Source organism: Convolutriloba macropyga, chromosome 3 (genome assembly GCF_964194025.1).
Source record: "Convolutriloba macropyga chromosome 3, txConMacr16.3, whole genome shotgun sequence".
NCBI classification, from domain to species: domain Eukaryota; kingdom Metazoa; phylum Xenacoelomorpha; order Acoela; family Convolutidae; genus Convolutriloba; species Convolutriloba macropyga.
This window is the reverse complement of record NC_134470.1, coordinates 71,101,781-71,119,832: the sequence shown is the minus strand read 5'-3', so window position 1 is coordinate 71,119,832 and position 18,052 is coordinate 71,101,781. Positions and strand designations below refer to the sequence as shown.

Below are 18,052 nucleotides of genomic sequence, written 5' to 3'. Positions count from 1 at the left end.
TGCCACAGGACTTAAGGTTTTTGAATTTGATGACGTAATGTATTGGAAGTTGATTGTGGGTTGATTTTTGTCCCACTCTGTAGCTTTTACTATGTAGTTTATGTGCATGTGTATTGATCAAATGCAGTTTTTCACTCCTATAAATGACCTTTGATGGGTCAAAATTTAAGGGCAACAAGCTGTAGCGAATATTAATGGGGCGCAATATGTGAACGCTTTCAAAAAGTTATGCGAAAGACATATCAACCTATATTAGTTAGTTAAAGAAAATCATCAATTTAAATTTTCTATATTCTCTGTCCAATTTTTTTTATGTTGATCTCATTGATTTATCGATGCTGCTGTTCTAAAATTTCTATCGAAACTATTATGCTTTGTCTTCATCATTTTCTGCTAATTTAAGACCCCCATTTATTCTTAATTGTTATTTTCAATGATATCCTCTTTATTTTAATATCAACAATGAGTTCTTAATGATGATTCTATTACTTATGTAATAAATATCCTCAGCTGTATGTTCATAAGGGGAGCAGACCAACAAAGGCAACAATGGAGATTTTATGGCGGAGAAAAAAATCAACGAACGTCTGATGTGTTTGCTAAGTGTATTTGTTTGGAGATCTTGAATTAATCAAAGGAAGTTTTCGCCTTTTGCTTTCACAATGGGCGCGAAATCAAATTTGGCTAAAATCATGTGCAATCAATAGTCTCCATGTTGTTCAATTCGAGTGGCTATACTTGTAAATATCGATTTGTTTCAATGATTGAGTGAACGTTCACGCCTACCGTGATAACATTGAAATTTGGGTTGCAACCAATTTTTACCACTTACAAAAAGTTTACAAAAAAGGGGGCAAAAAGCTGAAAAGAGGAGGGTTCAAAATGTGATGATTTTTTGATGATTTGATCATAAAAGAGTGCTACGGGGTAATGTTGTGTGTATATTGTGGCTTGTAGAGTTTGCTAAGCTATTTATTAATTTTGAGCGGACATGGTTGAATTTCAGATAGGGGGTGATGAGTTGTGGTTATTGGAGAGCGAAGTCAATAAATGCCCAAAGCCGCTTAGCTCTTTTTCCTCGCTACCCTCCCCCCACCCGCTTTCCAATTTCCAGTCTCAATCTTCCTCAATACCCGCTCAATTCTCTCCTTCAAAGCGGCGTCGCCTTGCAACCTTTTCAAAATTGAATAGCGCTAGTGAAGACAGTCGCGAAGCCAGCTCAAATTGGAGGAATTGCCTGCCATACTGGCAGAGAGTTGCAAGTTGAAAGAAAAGAGAAGAAAGAAGCTTACGCCTTATTCCTTCTCCCATTACTAACTACCGTTTAGAGTAAACACATAAATAATTAGGTAGTGGAAATATTGTTGTTGTTGTACTATATGCCACGTAAATTTGCTACTTGTTAGCATTTACCATTATTGCACTTGAGAGCCGTACATAGCTGTTTTCGCCTTATTGCCTTAGCTGAATTTAGTGGTTAACTTATTATTATTCTTATTACTTCACAACTTTTACTGACGTTAAGTCAGTCGGTGATTTTGTGGCAATTAGTTACCGCTAACACTTTACATTACTTTGCGTCAAACTTGTCCGTTTCTCGACGTATTTGTGGTGTTTGCGCATTTAGTTACTGTCTCTTTTCAGTTTGAATCAGACCTCAAACATCATTATGCTATCGCATCTATGTAGACGTCATTATACTGCTAGTAGCTATTAGTATTAGTCAGACCCTTTTGGGTCTTTTGTCTGAATAGAAAGAGAGCGATTAGTAGTTGTAAAATTTACTGCTAATTGGGTCGCTTAGTTTTTTTTGACAAGAATTGATCACACGATTACTCATCTTAGACGTAATAAATTACTTCTGGTATTGCACAGTTAAGAATAGTCATTGGGAGTGTGGTATTCACATACCTGACGTTTTAACGTCTTCGGGTTTTTTGTATCTGATTATGTCCGGCTATCAACAACACCCACAGGGTTATGCGACTAGTGGAGCACAACATAGCCAGGCGATAAAACCAGGAGAACAATTTGGAAACCCGCAGTTCAACCCCAATTCGCCCCAATTTCCACAGAACCCAGAGTCGTATCGACTGTTGAACGAATCAATGGAAGAGTACAATTATATTGATGACGAGTTTGAGAACTCGTTGGAGTACGAGGAGGATGATTGTGATGTGTCCAGGTGTAGTGAGGATGGGGCGTTGTCGTTTAGTGGTGCCTTCGCAGCAGGATTGGATCAACTTGGAACGCCTCAAGGTACTAAAAGACCTTATACATTCTCCCATGCACAGTTAGAAATGACTTGTTTTTTTTTGCCCTGGATTTAGATTAATTTTCAGCTAAACCTGAAGATCATTTGTCGAGTCTTCCTAATTTAGTATGCATGAGTTTCCTGTTCATGAAATGTTCCGAACCCACAGAGTGGATTGGAATGTACTATTGGCTCAGTTTGTCTGTGACCGATCGGTATGAGTCAATTGTGAGCGATCGGTATATTTTATGAGAACTCTGGGTGGTATCACTAAATAGCCCATAAAACGTCGAATATTTGAATTTTTCGTTGTTTTCTGGCATCTTTTTCCAGGTGTTAATTTGGTTCAAAAACATTTTAAGGTTTACTTATAATCACCGATTAAGTGGCCGGGTAACGTTCTATTGTTTTTGCTCGATAGGTTTGATATGGGTTTTTCAAGAAATAAATGAGCTAAAAATACATTAGGTCTTTTCGAAAAATTTCTACTCAATTATATCTTTTTCATCTTTGCATCAGTATCAATTATTTTATGGATTTCTCTTGATTTAGATGTTTAGGCTGAAAATTGGTCGGCAAATTTATATCTGATTTTTTTTCGGAGTTAATTCATCTCAGTGTCTTTTTTCTGTCTTTCTGTCTCGCAAATTTTATTCATTTTGGTCCCCTTTGGTTGAGATATGTTGGCTTCTTTAGATCATAGTTGGCTTTCAAGCTGTATTTTTGTTCATTTACTTGATGATTTGTTGATTCTCTTCTATTTCAGTTTAGCTGCAAAGCTGTAAATTGAGCGGAGCTGAATTGTGGTGCTCTTGGTTTTCACAATTCAAAGAATTTGAAATGTATTGGGAAGTTATCTTTTTTTCAAGATCTGTTCACACATTTTCATGATTTTCGAAGTCAAATTGAAGTGATAATTTTGGTGACATCGAAACAGGAAGTTGAGCGAAAAAGCTAGTGATTTTGCGGCGTGAAAATTCATTTAATCTAATTTCAAAGTAGAGTGAGAAAATGATGTTTGAACAAAAATTCGATTTCTCGCTTGTGGATTTTTGTTCACATATGAAATTTTGACTTCAGTTTTACAGTTTTTCGATTCTTTTCTGAATGGTTTTTCTGATCCATTCATAGTCCATTCTAGATCAATTTTTGTTTATTCAATGGCAAATTTTTTGAGTTGCAAGTCAGAACTTTCCCTGCTATGTTTTTAATTGCTCTTGAACGAAGTTCATAGCAATTATTGTAAACGTGAGTCTTTTTTTATCCAAAATTTTCGCTTGACAATTTTGACTTTTCGAGTGACTTTTACGCCCTTGACTTTTTGCGTTTTGTGTGATCTAAAATTCTCTCTCAATCAAAATTTCTAGCAGCTGAATTCAATTGGCGGCAATTTAATACTAAAAGTCAAATGAAAAGTGCGCCGAAATTGGTGTAATTTTTCATTTTAAATCTTAACAGTGGTATATGTTAAACTCTAATGTGGTTATTTGAAGCCTACTATTAAACTTCTTAGTTCCATTTAGACCCCCCTCCCTCCCCCGACTGAAGCAGGTTGGAATTGATTAGAGCTCCCACTAGACGTTCGAGAGCAATTCTTCCGACGTTTAGTCGGTTATGTTTTGTTTCGTCGTCTGGCGCTCTTTTACGTTTGTTCGCACGGCAAAGCTGAAAACGTAGAGTTTTCTGAATGACTTCTTCCTCTCATAAACGGCAATTGCGCGCGTGAGTCATTTCTTACTCACTCTAGCAAACAAATTTAGGTCATTTGCGTCATTAGATTTTGATCATAAGTGACTTATCTAACTCAATAAAATCACTTTAAGGTTTTGTGTATACTTCGAATAGTTTGAGGTCAAAGAAACTCAGATGTGTAATAAAAAAGGCTCCAGCCTAGGTCCTTAAAGCTCCTTAAGGAAATTTTTAAGCTTTTCCAATTTTTGCTGAATAGATTTTTGAGCGGCGTGGATAACTTTTGCAACATATCTCTGTATCGGTTTCTATCTAGTTCATACTGCACGCAAGGCTATTTCGTTCCAGATAATCTATCTCAATCTGCTGGTTATGTTTGTTAAGAAAATTCATAAATTACAAAAAGTCGATTTGTTGCCTGAAAGAAAAAGCAAAATGTGCTAGCTTAAAAGTCATCGAAATATTTTTTACTATCTTCACTGTTTTGTACAATCATTTTGTTGACTCTGTTCCTCCGATTGTTGAATTTACAATCGAATAAATGATGTGATATGATTTATATTTGGTTGCTTTTTTTCGAGTGGTGGAAGAAACATTGGCTCTTTTCTGTTATTGCCCCCCCCCCCACGTCCATTTGCACCCCCACTTATAGCATATTGTTTGCATTTCATACATTTGGTACCGGCAGTTTATTATGACTGAAATAAGGGATCTCTAAAGACCAAAAGGTACATATTTTTGGGGTGCAACTAGACTGGCTATATAAGGCTGGGGGGCAATAACACAAAAGAGCCGAAACATTGAAGACAAAACTTAATTTTGAGGGTTGTGAATATACTACCTGCTTAAAGTCAACCAGATTGTGTATCAAAAAACCTTGATCCCTAATGATGTTTTGAGACAACATGTCGTAGACTTATACAACTTGTAAGATTCTTGAAAAATAATTGTGTTTTTTCTTTAATTTTCTGTTAGTTTAACCAATTGACTGAGTTTAACCCAAGAAGCCGTTGTAGTTTTTCGAAAAGTGAAAAGAGACGAAGAATTTGAAACAAATTATCTAATTGTAGACAAACCGTTAAATTTAACCGTTAAAACCGTTAAATTATGAATAGTTGTATCTTGCAAGGTATCTTGTTTTCAAAAATATTGCGAAGTTTTAGAACGAAACGTAGAAACAATAATTAAGCGCCCTTTGTATTTCAATCTTTTCACCTCTTTATCAAACAGAATAGTGGACTGTTTAATTGCTCTTGAACGAAGTTCCTGGCAATTATTGTAAACGTATTGGTCTTTTTTATGCAAATTTTTTGATTAACCATTTTGCGTTTTTTTTCTTGGGTAGGGATTGGTAGGTCAGTGGTTCGATTAATTTCCCGCGTGGTCAAATATTTTTCTACCGGCCTGTCGTTTGAGAGCAATTCTTCCGACATTAATTGGTTCATGTATTTATTTGCTTTTTGTTTTCTGTGTATGAAACTCTGAATTAGTACTTCGAATGTTCATAAACTCATATCCAATTTAGTGCAAGAGAAACTATTTCCTCAACTGTTTTTATATGAGTGGTGTCATTGGAAAATATTGGAGCGTAGAATGCTATTCAGAGTGGTTTTCGAATTTTGTTTTTTGTTTTTGAGGTTCAAAGTGTTCGATCTTTTGGCCGCTTTAGGCTTTTTTTTTACTTGCTCAAATTTTTTGCATGCTCAAATTTTGCTCTATTTCGTAAATATTTGTTTAGTTTTTCTCATAACAGGTTTTTTTTAACTTTCTGTCAAATATGCAAAGCTTGCTTATTTGTGCGGTCCAACATTCGCCATTACAATTCTTAAATTTTTTTTCGATTTGGCTTTGTTAAAATTGGCGTCAATTCAGCCCATTTTTAATTCATTTTGTTCGTATTTGTCAGAAGAACTACCTTAATAACTGCTGACATATTTTGATGCATCTTTGACGAATGCTTTTTTGGGCCTACATTATCCAGCTCAATGATCTGGAATTACAGTTTTCATATTTAGATCGATTAATTTAAATTTATCAATTGCTCTCGAGCGAAATTCGAAGCAATTATTGTAAACGTGTTGATCTTTTTTATGCAAATTCTTTGCTCGAAATTTTTTGCGCGTTTCTTCTAGAACATCCCTTGACTTCTCAAGTGACTTTTTAATGCTTTTGTTCCGCATTTTTTTAGTGATCTGTATTGCTCTCACTCCGAAGTAAATTTTGTTGCTAAAATAAAATCGATTGCAGCGTACCAACAAAAAGGGCCTGACAACCAGGTGGGCAGTGCATCTGGTGTGGGATCGGGAGGTCCATAGTTCAGATCCCATCGTGGTTAACTATTTTTTCACCCATACAGAAAAATTTGTCTAGGCTACAGCCCTTGAATTAAATTGCCTCGCCTGTCGTTCGAGTGCAATTCTTCCGACATTAGTCGGTTCATGTTTCATTTTGCATAAACTACTTTTTCTCTCATTGCACTGTCACAGCTGTTGCCATCTAATTGATTTGCTTTTTCCAGTAATGTCGATCTTTAATTACTTATTTTTTTTTTCAAATAAGCAAAAATTTTTAATTGCTCTCGAACGAAGTTCGAGGCAATTATTGTAAACGTGTGTATTTTTTATGCAAAATTTTTCTAAATAATTCCTTCAATTTCGCTCCTTGAGTGGCTTTTCCACGCTTGACTTCTTCATTTTTAATTGACTGAAATTGCTCTTATTCAGAAATGAAGTCTGTTTGTAAATCAAATGCAAAAACGCGGTTAAGCTAGCATCAGGGCGTTTCAGCCCAATGGTTAATGGTTCTGCCTAGTAGGCAGGAGGTCGGGGTATGAAACCCGCATTATTTGTACCCATAAACTATTTAGGCTGCCTCCCGTTTGAATTACATTATCCCGCCTGTAGTCCTCCGATGTTAGTCGGTTTTCATTTAAAAAATATTTTGAAATTTTTACCAAATGACTGTTTTTGATTTCTGTCATTTATTCGATTTTGAATGGAAGAAGTTATGTAACAGAAAAACAAAGCAAATCAAATCAATAGTTGTGCCTGTTATTTATTCAACTATGAGAAAGGTGTGACTGTTAATTTAAATGAAACAATTGATTGAACAAAAACCTACTCCAAGTATATACTTCCTCCCCCAGTAAATGTTTTCAGATTTACTGTTGACAGTTAAACCTTATGTTCAAGTATCGGTTGTTGGATCGGGCTTTAAGTAAATTGACAAATGATTGAAGGCAAATTAAGTACAGCCAAAGTACTCTAGTTGTAGGTCTAATTATTGTCCTTCAATTTTTGTAGTTGCCATATGTCAGGCCCTGGAAGGACAAATTTCCTCTCTCCTTTTTATTTCATAAATAGTAGCCACAAATTATGCCCTCTCTGAGTGTGAAAAGAGCGTTCGAGTATTTAGGATCCACAGGCAGTAACAGTAGCATACCGCTAGGTCCAGGTGGTGCTGCGCCAGGTGGAGCTCTGAATGGAGCATTGCCGAACTCCATGATAAATGGCAGTAGATCACGAGCAGAGGCCAACTCAAAAGTTGCCAAAGATAAGAAGGTGAAGATAGTGCCTGGAGATGGAACTGAAAAGCAACAGTTGCCAAAGACGTCCAGAAAAGCTAGCAAACAGAAATCTACTGCTTCTGTCGTAAGAAAACTTTTTTGAAAAGCTTTGCTTATTACAGGTACTGTTCAAAAAGCTATAGCTATATATATTTTTTCAAATACTTGTCGGAGCTGAGTACTAATGTTTCCCGACGTTACTTGGTTCATCCTTAGAAATGTCTTTAAACATGGCGTGATTTTCCTCACTTGTTTTCAAACACCATTTATCGTTTCATTGACGGAAAGCTTCTGCAAATTCTCTAGTTTGAAAATTGGTTTCTATCAAGGAACTGACTATTAATCAGGATTAAAATAGGACGCAAAAATTCTTAAGCATTTTTTGATTTGTAACATTGCTTTCAAGTTTACCTATTTTAAGGACCTTCCTCGCCTGTTCTCCAAGCTAAAAGAGCAAAAGTCAACGCGACTTGACGTCCGGAAGGAACACATAAACGCCCTGCCGTCCTCGATTAAGGAGTTGGCAACGTTGGAGACTATTCTGCTGATGTCAAACAGACTTACGACCCTGCCCAGTGAGATCTCTCATCTGATGAAACTGCGGCAGCTGTACTTGAGTGAGAATCTGATCGTGTCTCTGCCGCCTGAGCTGAGCAAACTGAGTGCTTCTCTTGCCGTGCTCGATCTCAGACATAATCGACTCAAAGAGGTACGGCACAGTCATAATCCTCTGCCAGGTTTTGATTGGTTAAAATTTTAAATTAGTTGAAACAAAAATTGAGAAATGATTGTTATTCTGATATTTATTAGTTAATACGACAATAACGTGCTTCTGTTCAACGTTAAAAACTTAGAAATCATAATTTCTGTAGCTGTAAACTCACCATTGGGTCTCGTAACCCTTAAATTTTTTGGCAATTTTGTTCCTTAAACTATCCTGAAATGGTTGTTTAACAGCTCTCAAACGAAGTTTGTAGCAATTATATTACTCCTGTCAGTCTTTTTTATGCAATTTTTCGCTTGACCAATTTTTCGTCTGACGCATTTGACTTTTCGTCCTCAAAAACGGGATAAACAGGTAGCGCCCAGTGGGCATTAAGTGCTCTTAGAGTCTTTCAGCTCACTAGTCTTCAAGTATGAGATTTACAGAATCTGTTTTGGAGACTTATACTTATGGTGCGAAGGGCGGTTCTTAGAGCTTGACACCCCCCACTGTTGCCCCCCCCCCCACTGTTGCCACCCCATCAGCCCCCGGTGAACCCCTTACCCCCCCCCCCCCCCCCCCCCCCACACACCCCACCGCTGCGGTTACTTACGCCCCTTCAATTATGCTAAAGCTAGCCTCACTAAACCGTGTCTAGCTACTGACGAAGCCAACCGGTCGTTTGAAAGCAGTTCGCCCGATGTTAGTCGGTTATGTTTTGCTATGGTGGGTTTTCTGACCTTGTTTTTCTGTCCTGTCCGAGGTACTTGATTGGGTCCATTGACGGCGGCATTATGAAGTCTTCGGATAAATTGGTTCTTTCTTTACCCTCCGTAGTGTTTCTTCGTAGTTTTACTTAATCAGAAGTGCGCTTAATCAGTTTTGTGTTTAGGTGCCCAACGTAATCTACTGTCTCTCGGCCTTGAAGACTCTCCTCCTGTCCTTCAACAAAATCACTGTTGTCGACGAAACAATTGGCAATCTAACGGTATGTTGTTGACCTATGTCATCAATTCACCATTGATACCCGATTCATTAGGGAGAACATCTATGCATTATTAACTGCTGTCAAACGAAGTTTGTAGCAATTGTACTAGTCCTGTTGCTCTTTTTTATGCGATTTTTTGATTGACCGATTTTTCGTCTGACCAATTTGACTTTTCGTCCTCAAAAACAAAACAGGTAGCGCCCATAGGTCATTAAGTTCTCATAGAGCGTTTCAGCTCACTAGTATCCAATTGTGCGATTCACAGAAACTGTTTAGGAGACGTATACTAATGGCGTGAAGGGCGGTTTTTAGAGTTGGACCCCCACACCCCTCCATTTTCAATAGATTTTAAATTACAATTTTTATGGAAGTAGTCTTTAAGAGAAAATCGTGATATCTCGATGTGAGCAGTCTCGAAGTGTTTCAATTTGAACTGATGTTTTTTAAATCTGAAATTAGTTTGTTGAAAATTTTTTTTTTTTTGAAAAATCCGCTTGCATTTAGCTTTCTTCGGTTTTGGTGTTTGTGAAACTATTGTGCTTCTTGTGTGTATATGCAAATGACTAATATAAATGGCCTTTTAGAACTTGATCACCTTGGCCTTCCGAGAGAACCACGTGACCTCCCTGCCCACTACGATAGGAAAACTGACAAAGTTGCAGAACCTAGACATGAGCAGGAACAACCTGAACCAGCTCCCAGAGGAGATTGGCAACTGTAGCCTGCTTAACTCTTTAATATTGCCTCATAATCAGCTGGAGAGTCTGCCTGCATCTGTGGGAAAACTCACACAGCTCACACGCCTCGGCTTAAAGTGAGTAATTCACTCAATAGAAAAAAATAATTATCTGAGCTATTTAAGCCTTTACAAACAGTAAACTGGTTAACTTGTGAAAATTGAGTTTTGAATTTGTGAATTTACGAAAAAATGTCGCTGATCTAACACGGCGTGAAGCTGTAATTATTTCTTTGAAGCATGCCCGACAGCACTGTTGTAAATGATCCATTTCAGGCAGGTACTCTCGAGCTCATTGAACCTGATTTTGCTAGATAGCTCCCAATAAACTAATAAATTGAGCCTTTGCAGTGACGTGATTAGTAATGCAGCTTGACTGGAAATTCAGCATGTAAATAATCGTCTCCCTCATATGCGTATATACAAGGAGGTTTATTTGCGATTTTTGGTCGTTTGGTTATGTATGTGTCCCTTGGCTGCTAAATTCATATTACAAATGGCTCTTTCATATTACAAATCAGGTTAGAAGACCTCAGGCAGTACTTATGGATTGTTTATGATAGCAAACTTGACTTTCCAGGTACAACAGACTGGCCGAGATCCCAGACAGTCTCTCGCGATGTGTCCTTTTGGACGAAGTGAACATCGAGAACAACCTTATTTGTCAGCTTCCGGATGGGATGTTGCAGCCATTGAAACAGTTGAACACAGTTGTTCTCTCGAGAAACAGTTTTGAAGCCTTGCCCAACGGCAAACCCGATCAGTACAAGTCATTGACGGTAAGTGAACACAAGTGACACGGTGGGATGTTTTGATATGATCTTGTTAGGATTGTTAATATTAAAAAGCTAGAAAAAAATCCATTAACGAGGAACGTCAAAAAATAGGGTAATAATGAAAGGAATCGGTGCATGAGATTAAAAGAAATTGGCCTTCATATCGAGAAATTTGAGCTGCTACTCTTTGGATTTACGGTACTTGAAGGAATAGTTATATTTAAGAATAGTTATAGACAACATAAAAAATAAGTGTCTGTCTGGTTGCTGTGTATGGTAAGGTCTTTCAAAGTTATCTCTCAAAATCGTCTTGTTAATGACCGCCGTCAGCCTCTCAACGGCTATTATTTAGGTGCTCTGCTTTTTTACGACTCGAAGAGGAGTATTGGAAAAGTCCTTTGTTAATCACTTTTATTGGAGTGAATATTCAAGCAGAAAACGATACGCGTGAAAATTGTTTGTGTAGTGGTTTGGGTGCTGAACGAATTTGAAGAGTTGAGCGAAGATAAAGTGGTTTTTTGTTCAAACCGCTGTTTTTGAGAGAGCGACAAAATTGAGGTGTGGAAAAATTCTGTGAGGTAGAAAAATTTCACGTGCGTCTTTTAAAACAGTTTTGTCGAATAATTCATTTAAGTTTAGAAGTTTGATTGTGATAATATTAATTGCTCTGAAACAAAGTTTGTAGCAATTATATTAGTCCTGCTTGGTCTTTTTATGCGATTTTTCGCTCGGCCGATTTTTCGGTAGACCCATTTGGCTTTTTGTCCTCAAAAACGGGATAAACAAGTGGCGCCCAGTGGGATTCAAGTTCTCTTAGAGCCTTTCAGCTCACTAGTCTCCAATTATGCGATTCAGCGGGCGGTTGACCCCTCACTTCACCAGTCCGTTTGAGAAAAATTCGCCTGACTTTATTCGTTTGTGTTGTTAGTTTAAGGGTTGTTAAGATTTAGATAATGGTTCGAAGGTTTCTGGCAATTATTGTAAATTTTATACCAATTTACAGGTTTTCCTGCTTTTTTTCTAAATTTTAATTGAATGTTAGCAATTTGTTGCTGTTTGTTTTGTTTAGCTGCTCTCAAACGAAGTTTGTAGCAATTATATTAGTCCTCTTTTTTTCTGCGAATTATCGCTTGACTGATTTTTCGTCTGACCCATTTGCTTTTTCGTCCTCTGAGACGGGATATAGAGGTAGCGCCGACCGGGCATTCAGATCTGTTAGAGCCATTCAGTTCACTAGTCTCCAAGTATGAAGTGTGTGATTCACAGAAACTGTTTTGTAGACATACTTATGGTGTGAAGGGCTATTCTTAAGAGTTGATCCCCCCTCCCCCCATTAGTCTCCCCCAATGCCCATCCCTGCACATCTTCCAGGCCGTAAGGGCCCCTTGCGGCCAAAGATCTCCCTCTTAAAGTCCCCCCACTTTGTTGCACCCCCAAACTCCCTCCCCGCTGCGCTCACCTCACACCCATTCAATTAATCAAAAGCTAGCCTCACTAAACCGTGGCTAGCTACTGACGAAGCAAACCGCTCGCCGTTCGTTTGGAAGCAATCCGCCCAACGTTATTCGGTTATGTTTTACTGCGTTTTGTGGGATTTGAATAGACGCTTGTTACCTAAGGAGATCTGCGAAGCTATTGCGGCTATTTTCTGACAATCTGTCAGCTATGTTTTGTGGTCTTCAAATATTTCCGTTCTACAGTGACGTTGCTGGTTACAGTTAATGTTTTCGGTGGCTTTGGTTGTCTTCTGGTTCGATTGGTAGCAATAAGTTATTGTTAGAAAATTCGCCAATTTGGTCAAATTTCTGCTTGTTCTGTCTATTTTTGATTTTTTTTCTGACTCACTCGCCTAAGTTCTGAGTCTCCTTTTATTCTATTGCTTAATTGGAACCAATAACTGGTTTTTAACTTCATGGGGTTTTCGCTTTTCTTTGTATTTCTTATTCTGATTATATTGTCGATCATATAGGTATCATTAACTAGAGATATCCTAAGTCAAGTTGAGAATAATTTTTCGATTTTGCAATCGTGTCAGAATATTTTCATGTACTAAACGAAATAAATGAACACATGTACTAATCGAAATTAAAGAGTACCTAATCTGGGCCCCTCTAAATATAATTCTGAATTTTGCAAGAGCTCCGAAAAGAATCTGAAACTTAGAATTCAAAAATAAGAGGCTGTCGATTAAATGGTTTTTTTATCTTGTTTCAATTCGAGTTGTCAGCGAAGTCTCTTGAAGCTAATTTCCGTCAATCCGGCGGCTGTGTTTGTGTCTACATCAAATAGAATGTTCTTGAAGAACTGCGTTTGAAGAATTTACTTGCATTTCAGAAAAAGGCACCATAATCAGTAACCTTCATTCGATTTCAGGATCCGAATTGAAAAAAGTTATACGGTAAATTTGGATGAGAAATTAAATTTAAAATTGTTGGCCTCATTTTTCCTGGAAACTAAATAGTTCAGTTCTTGAAGTCAAATTTGAGGATTGATTTGAGAGTTACACTGAGAAATGGCGTTTGAACAGTAAATCGTTTTCTTGATAGCGCTTTTTTGTCAACATTCAGGAATTTTGACTTTGATAATTTTTTAAACCGTTTTTCTAGTTTTTAATCGTTTTTTTTTTAATCCTTATAGCTTTCAGTTCGAACAAAAATTTTTTTCGCTTTACCTTAATTCACAGCTCGGTCAACATTTTACGTGAAATCTTTTCACTTCTGTGGGCTAGTTCACTCTTCTCTCATTCTACTCAAAGTTGTTTTAAGCAGCAGATGCTCAGTAAAATAATCAAAAATCAACTGAGTCAGTATCGAAAAACGAAATCAAAAATAGAAAGGGGATCAAGCCATAAATTCCAATTTTAGATGCCCAAATTTACCTGAACTTTGATGTTATAATTCATAGTTGACATCTCTAATGCTTATTGGTCTTGATACTGGCCTCTGAATCTCCCATTGAGAAACATAAACATGTGCAACTATGCAATGATATCAAGATATGGGATTCAATGCAGGCTATTTTTAATGCAGTTTTTTCCAATTTTGGATATACCGACCTTGATTAGTAGTCTTAAGCCCTGCCTGCAAGCGTTTTGAGGCAGAATCGAGGCATATTTTCCGATCCAAGTAGTTTGTTTTAATTGACTTTAATACTGATATTTGAGAATTTATGGTGTCCTTTGAAATTATAAATCGCACTCATTAGTTATCATCTTCTGTTTAGACGCTGGCTGCCGACAGAAACAAAATCACTCGGATACCCTTTGGATATTTCAGCAAAGCTGAGTATCTGTCTCGTCTAAATTTGGAGAACAATCAACTCAAATCTCTACCATTGGGTAAATGTTATTTCCATTCATTGAAGATAAGTCTTTTGTGGCCATTTTGAATTAGCCACTCGTTGATAGGAAACCTGTTCACGAGAAAATGTTGATATTTGAAGCATGTAAAAGTATATCCCAAGTCTTGGTAAGGTATTATTATTTCTGGATGCTCGGTTGAAAACAGTTGGTTATTTGAACTGAAAAAGAACATTTTAATCGCAACATAGCTCCATATAAATATCTTGTTCAAAATGACACCCGGTAACTCTAAATTATACAAGTATCTTACATCAACATTATTTTGATATACTATGATATGTACAGGTAGAAAGAGGAGTTATCATAAAATCGCTTTGTGACGCATTTTAAACGACGTTTTAACCTGATATTCAGAGGTGAGGTGACTGAGGTTGAAGAAAGATGTTGAATACTTCTTTTGTTTTGCTTCAGACTTCAATACATGGAGGTCATTGGTGGAGTTAAATCTCAGCACCAATCTGTTGGAGAAAATCCCCGAAGATATCTCGAGACTGGAGAAATTAGAAGTCCTCGTTCTAAGGTTTGTATTGTCTAATGTATTCGGAAACAAGTATTCAACCATTCGGAAACAAGTATTCAAGCAGTCTCAACAATTTGTCTTTTGAATTTGGCAGATAATTTTGACTTGTTTGCCGAGAGCATTGGTGAAATTAGCTCATTTCAATCGCTTATATTACCCTACCTTTTGTTATCGTTTGATAAATTTAACTTGTTGAGCCGGAAAAATGTTTTCGAATCCTATCTCTTTGTGATTGGGGCATTAAAGCATCGATTTGAATTCCAATGCGACAAATAATGAATAATAGGTAACTTCTTATCTTCCGTCGTAACTATCTAACTCCATTTTGAGAATATGAAATCGGTAGTTCTACATTGTTTAAATAAAACTATAACTTAATTAAAACTTGTGCATTTTAGCAATAACCAAATCAAGAAGGTGCCCAAGACCCTGGGAGACTTGTATAGACTGAGGGTGCTTGATCTGGAGGAGAACCAGTTGGAGACACTTCCACAGGAGATTGAGAGACTACAGAACCTACACACACTTCTGCTCACCTCAAACAAACTGGTGACCCTACCTAGGTCAATAGGGTTAGTGAACTTACTGGTGCATCTGTTGGTATAAGTAACTGTAAATCAATGAATATATTAACTCTCTCCGGTAAAATTAATCAAACTTTCCTAAATCAGACACTCCTTCAACTGTGCAGTTTGGCCTTTCAAATATTTCGCTCGCTCAACTTTTGAAAAGTGCCCTACGGGTTGACGGGTAAGAAGCTCAGATATACTTTCCGATTACCTCATTTTTTTTCTTAAATCATTTCAGGGAATCCCTAGCATTATTTAAATTCTGAGTCTAATGATAGCTTTTCATGATGGTGGCGACTTGTCATATCGTGTGCTTCAGGAATCTGGCAAGTCTACAGAAACTGATGATGGGTGAGAACAACTTGAACGCCATCCCAGAAGAAATCGGGAATTTGGAACGCCTCGAAGAGCTCTACATCAATGACAACATGAACCTTCACTGGCTGCCTGCGGAGCTCACTCTCTGTGCCTCGCTCCAGATCATGTCAATCGACAATTGTCCTCTCAGTCAGCTACCCGAGGAGATAGTGTTTGGGGGACCATCTCTTGTCATCCAGTACCTCAGAATGCACAGTCCCTACAGATCTGGATATGTATAAGCCCCCCTCCCAAAGACACCCGCAAATAAATACATCCCCACCGCAAAGATGCTTCTTAGTTCTGAAATCCTGATAAATTTATCCGAAAGAAATGACGATCATAAAAAGAGTCCTATTTCGTACCTTCTGTGTTTTTTTCTGTGTCCAGATTGATAAGAAAAGTTTGTCCTATATAAAATGAATGGTCAATATCTAAATATGACTTATAATAATGCTCATAACTCAGGTATAAGATTTTTGTTCTTGGTCGGGTGGCTGGAAATGTCAAAACCTGATAATCGAAGGGGCTGGTTGTTTTCCAAAAATTAAAAGAACGTTGACAAGTTTTAATTGAATGAAAATTTCCGGGAACTCATCTCTAATAACTTTCAAGGTTGTCTTCACTGAAAAATCTTGAAATAGGACTGCAATATTGTGAATTACCCTTTAACTATCTCCATCCTTCGAATTAATGTCTTCTGTTTATTTTGTTAATAGTGCTAATTTAAAAAATATTGAGATCGCGGGTATTGATTGCCCAATCGAGAGCTCAATTAACTGTGAATTGTTTAAATAGTTGTCAATCATATAGAGTCAGTCCCCTTTCACTCTTTCCCGAAGATGTTCAAATTTACACCATATGGAAAAAACTGATTTTGAAATATAGTTGTTGATTTTGTTACTGTTTCTTAAAAGTTATCATCCGAAGTGTTTCCTCATTGGAAAAACTCTTAATGGGAATTATATAAAATATTGGAAAAATTTTTATGGGAGTCTGAAATTTTGGTGTGTTACGCCAGAGAAATTTATTTGCTAGATTTCTGGCCGCTAAAAATAGTTCTTGGTTGTGGAACAAAAATTTCAGCTTAACAGCTTCTGACCATTTTAACAGAACTTTCTTGTTCCCCGGGAACGAAGTTTCTGTTTTGATATATTCTGCTGACAAACTAATGTTTCGGTTTGCACTGATTCAGTCTAATAAGAGGGCGGACTGTCCATTACAAATATATCATTGATAAGTAGTGAAAATAAGTAGCGAGGGCCATAATCTACCCAGTGGAAATAAATCAGTTCCTACATTATTGAAGAGCTAAAATACGTTTTACTTTTAAGTATCTTGTCCCGGTAGCTGTGTCTAGGAGTGTAAATGGAGAGGAAACACTTCGATAAGCTAGAATTCAACCCCAGAACTGCAAATATGGCCGATTGGCTTTAACTGATTATTGTAATTAGTTAAGGAAAGTTGTGATTATAGTAGAGTAATACCGCACTAGTTAATGAGTTGGAATATGTGTGCAGCGCAGCAGAAGAGCAAAATAGAAGAGACCTTATTTCTGAACTGGTGAAAGAAGACATGAAGAAAAGGCATTGACTAGGTTTTCCAAATAAATCGCGTCTGCTCACAGTAGAGTTTGATTAATAATGGAATTAGATCAGTGACTTTTTTATTTTAGTGGTTTTTCCTATGCTTACATTAAAGTTCAGGAATGTTTGCAGCATCACAAATTACTAATACTACGACAGTCCACTAACAATCAGATTAAGTACTTTTACCAAGCACTTCATAGATCATATTGATAGCTAGCTATTGTTAACTATCTGTAGTTGCGTCTTCCTTCTTTATGGAAAATTTTCACTTTTTTGCTTGATTTGTAATCTAAATTGTTAATAGCGGCTGTATTTTTCACGACTCGAAGAGTTGTTGTTTTTCCGTTTTTTATGAGTGAGCGAGCAAGGAAACCGAAGTTCACGGTGTAACAAAATGTTGGAAAAGTTGTTGCGGTGAGCAATTTCGAAGAACGGAGGGAATAGTGCGGTTTTTGTTCATAGCTTTTGAAACAGCAATCATTTTTTTTAGTTCACGTGCGTCATTTTAATGTTGTTGTTTTTTTAATTTTAAGTTTTTGTGTTGTCTAAAATTTTGCAGTATACTGAATTAAAAATATCAGGCTGTTCTGATAGCGTGTCAAAGCTTTTTGTTAATGAAGGAGAGTTTGAGAGCTACTTGAAGGTTTTCATTTTAAAAAAATTTTCAGGCTATTTCAGCTATATTTTAATCATTACATCGTTTTATTGGTTTTATTGCTTACTTTATTGTTGTCTGATCTTTCTAGTTAATTTTTGTCACGAATTCAATTAGATTCTTGATTCTTTTACAGAGAAATTTTTTATAATAGCCGCGAAGCGATAGTTGGGGCTATTATTGGCCTTCTCTTGGATTTTTTTATATCGTCAAGGTTTTTAATACGACCGTATGATGTCACAATCACTTCGAGGCTTCTTTTTGATTGCTCTTGAACGAAGTTCATAGCA

The 18,052-nt window shown here is 37.0% G+C and overlaps 2 protein-coding genes across 2 annotated transcripts in view; both read left to right on the top strand.

Moving 5' to 3' along the window:
• LOC142336427 (beta-soluble NSF attachment protein-like) overlaps positions 1-18,052 on the top strand; it is a 409,326-nt gene that overhangs the window by 349,209 nt on the left and 42,065 nt on the right. The window lies entirely within an intron of this gene.
• Positions 980-15,908, top strand: LOC142336423 (uncharacterized). The gene is made up of 10 exons (XM_075385253.1): positions 980-2,259; positions 7,358-7,593; positions 7,930-8,217; positions 9,104-9,199; positions 9,784-10,013; positions 10,516-10,714; positions 13,934-14,048; positions 14,484-14,592; positions 14,991-15,164; positions 15,481-15,908. Exons 1-10 carry the CDS (start codon positions 1,950-1,952, stop codon positions 15,758-15,760), a joined length of 2,037 nt encoding a protein of 678 aa, XP_075241368.1. The 5' UTR covers positions 980-1,949; the 3' UTR covers positions 15,761-15,908.

Excerpts from the sequence above, each read along its gene's own strand:
- LOC142336423 (XM_075385253.1), top strand. The coding sequence starts at position 1,950 with ATGTCCGGCTATCAACAACACCCACAGGGTTATGCGACTAGTGGAGCA. Across the intron at positions 8,218-9,103 it reads GACATAATCGACTCAAAGAG|GTGCCCAACGTAATCTACTG; the intron begins GTACGGCACAGT and ends TTTTGTGTTTAG. Across the intron at positions 9,200-9,783 it reads AAACAATTGGCAATCTAACG|AACTTGATCACCTTGGCCTT; the intron begins GTATGTTGTTGA and ends ATGGCCTTTTAG.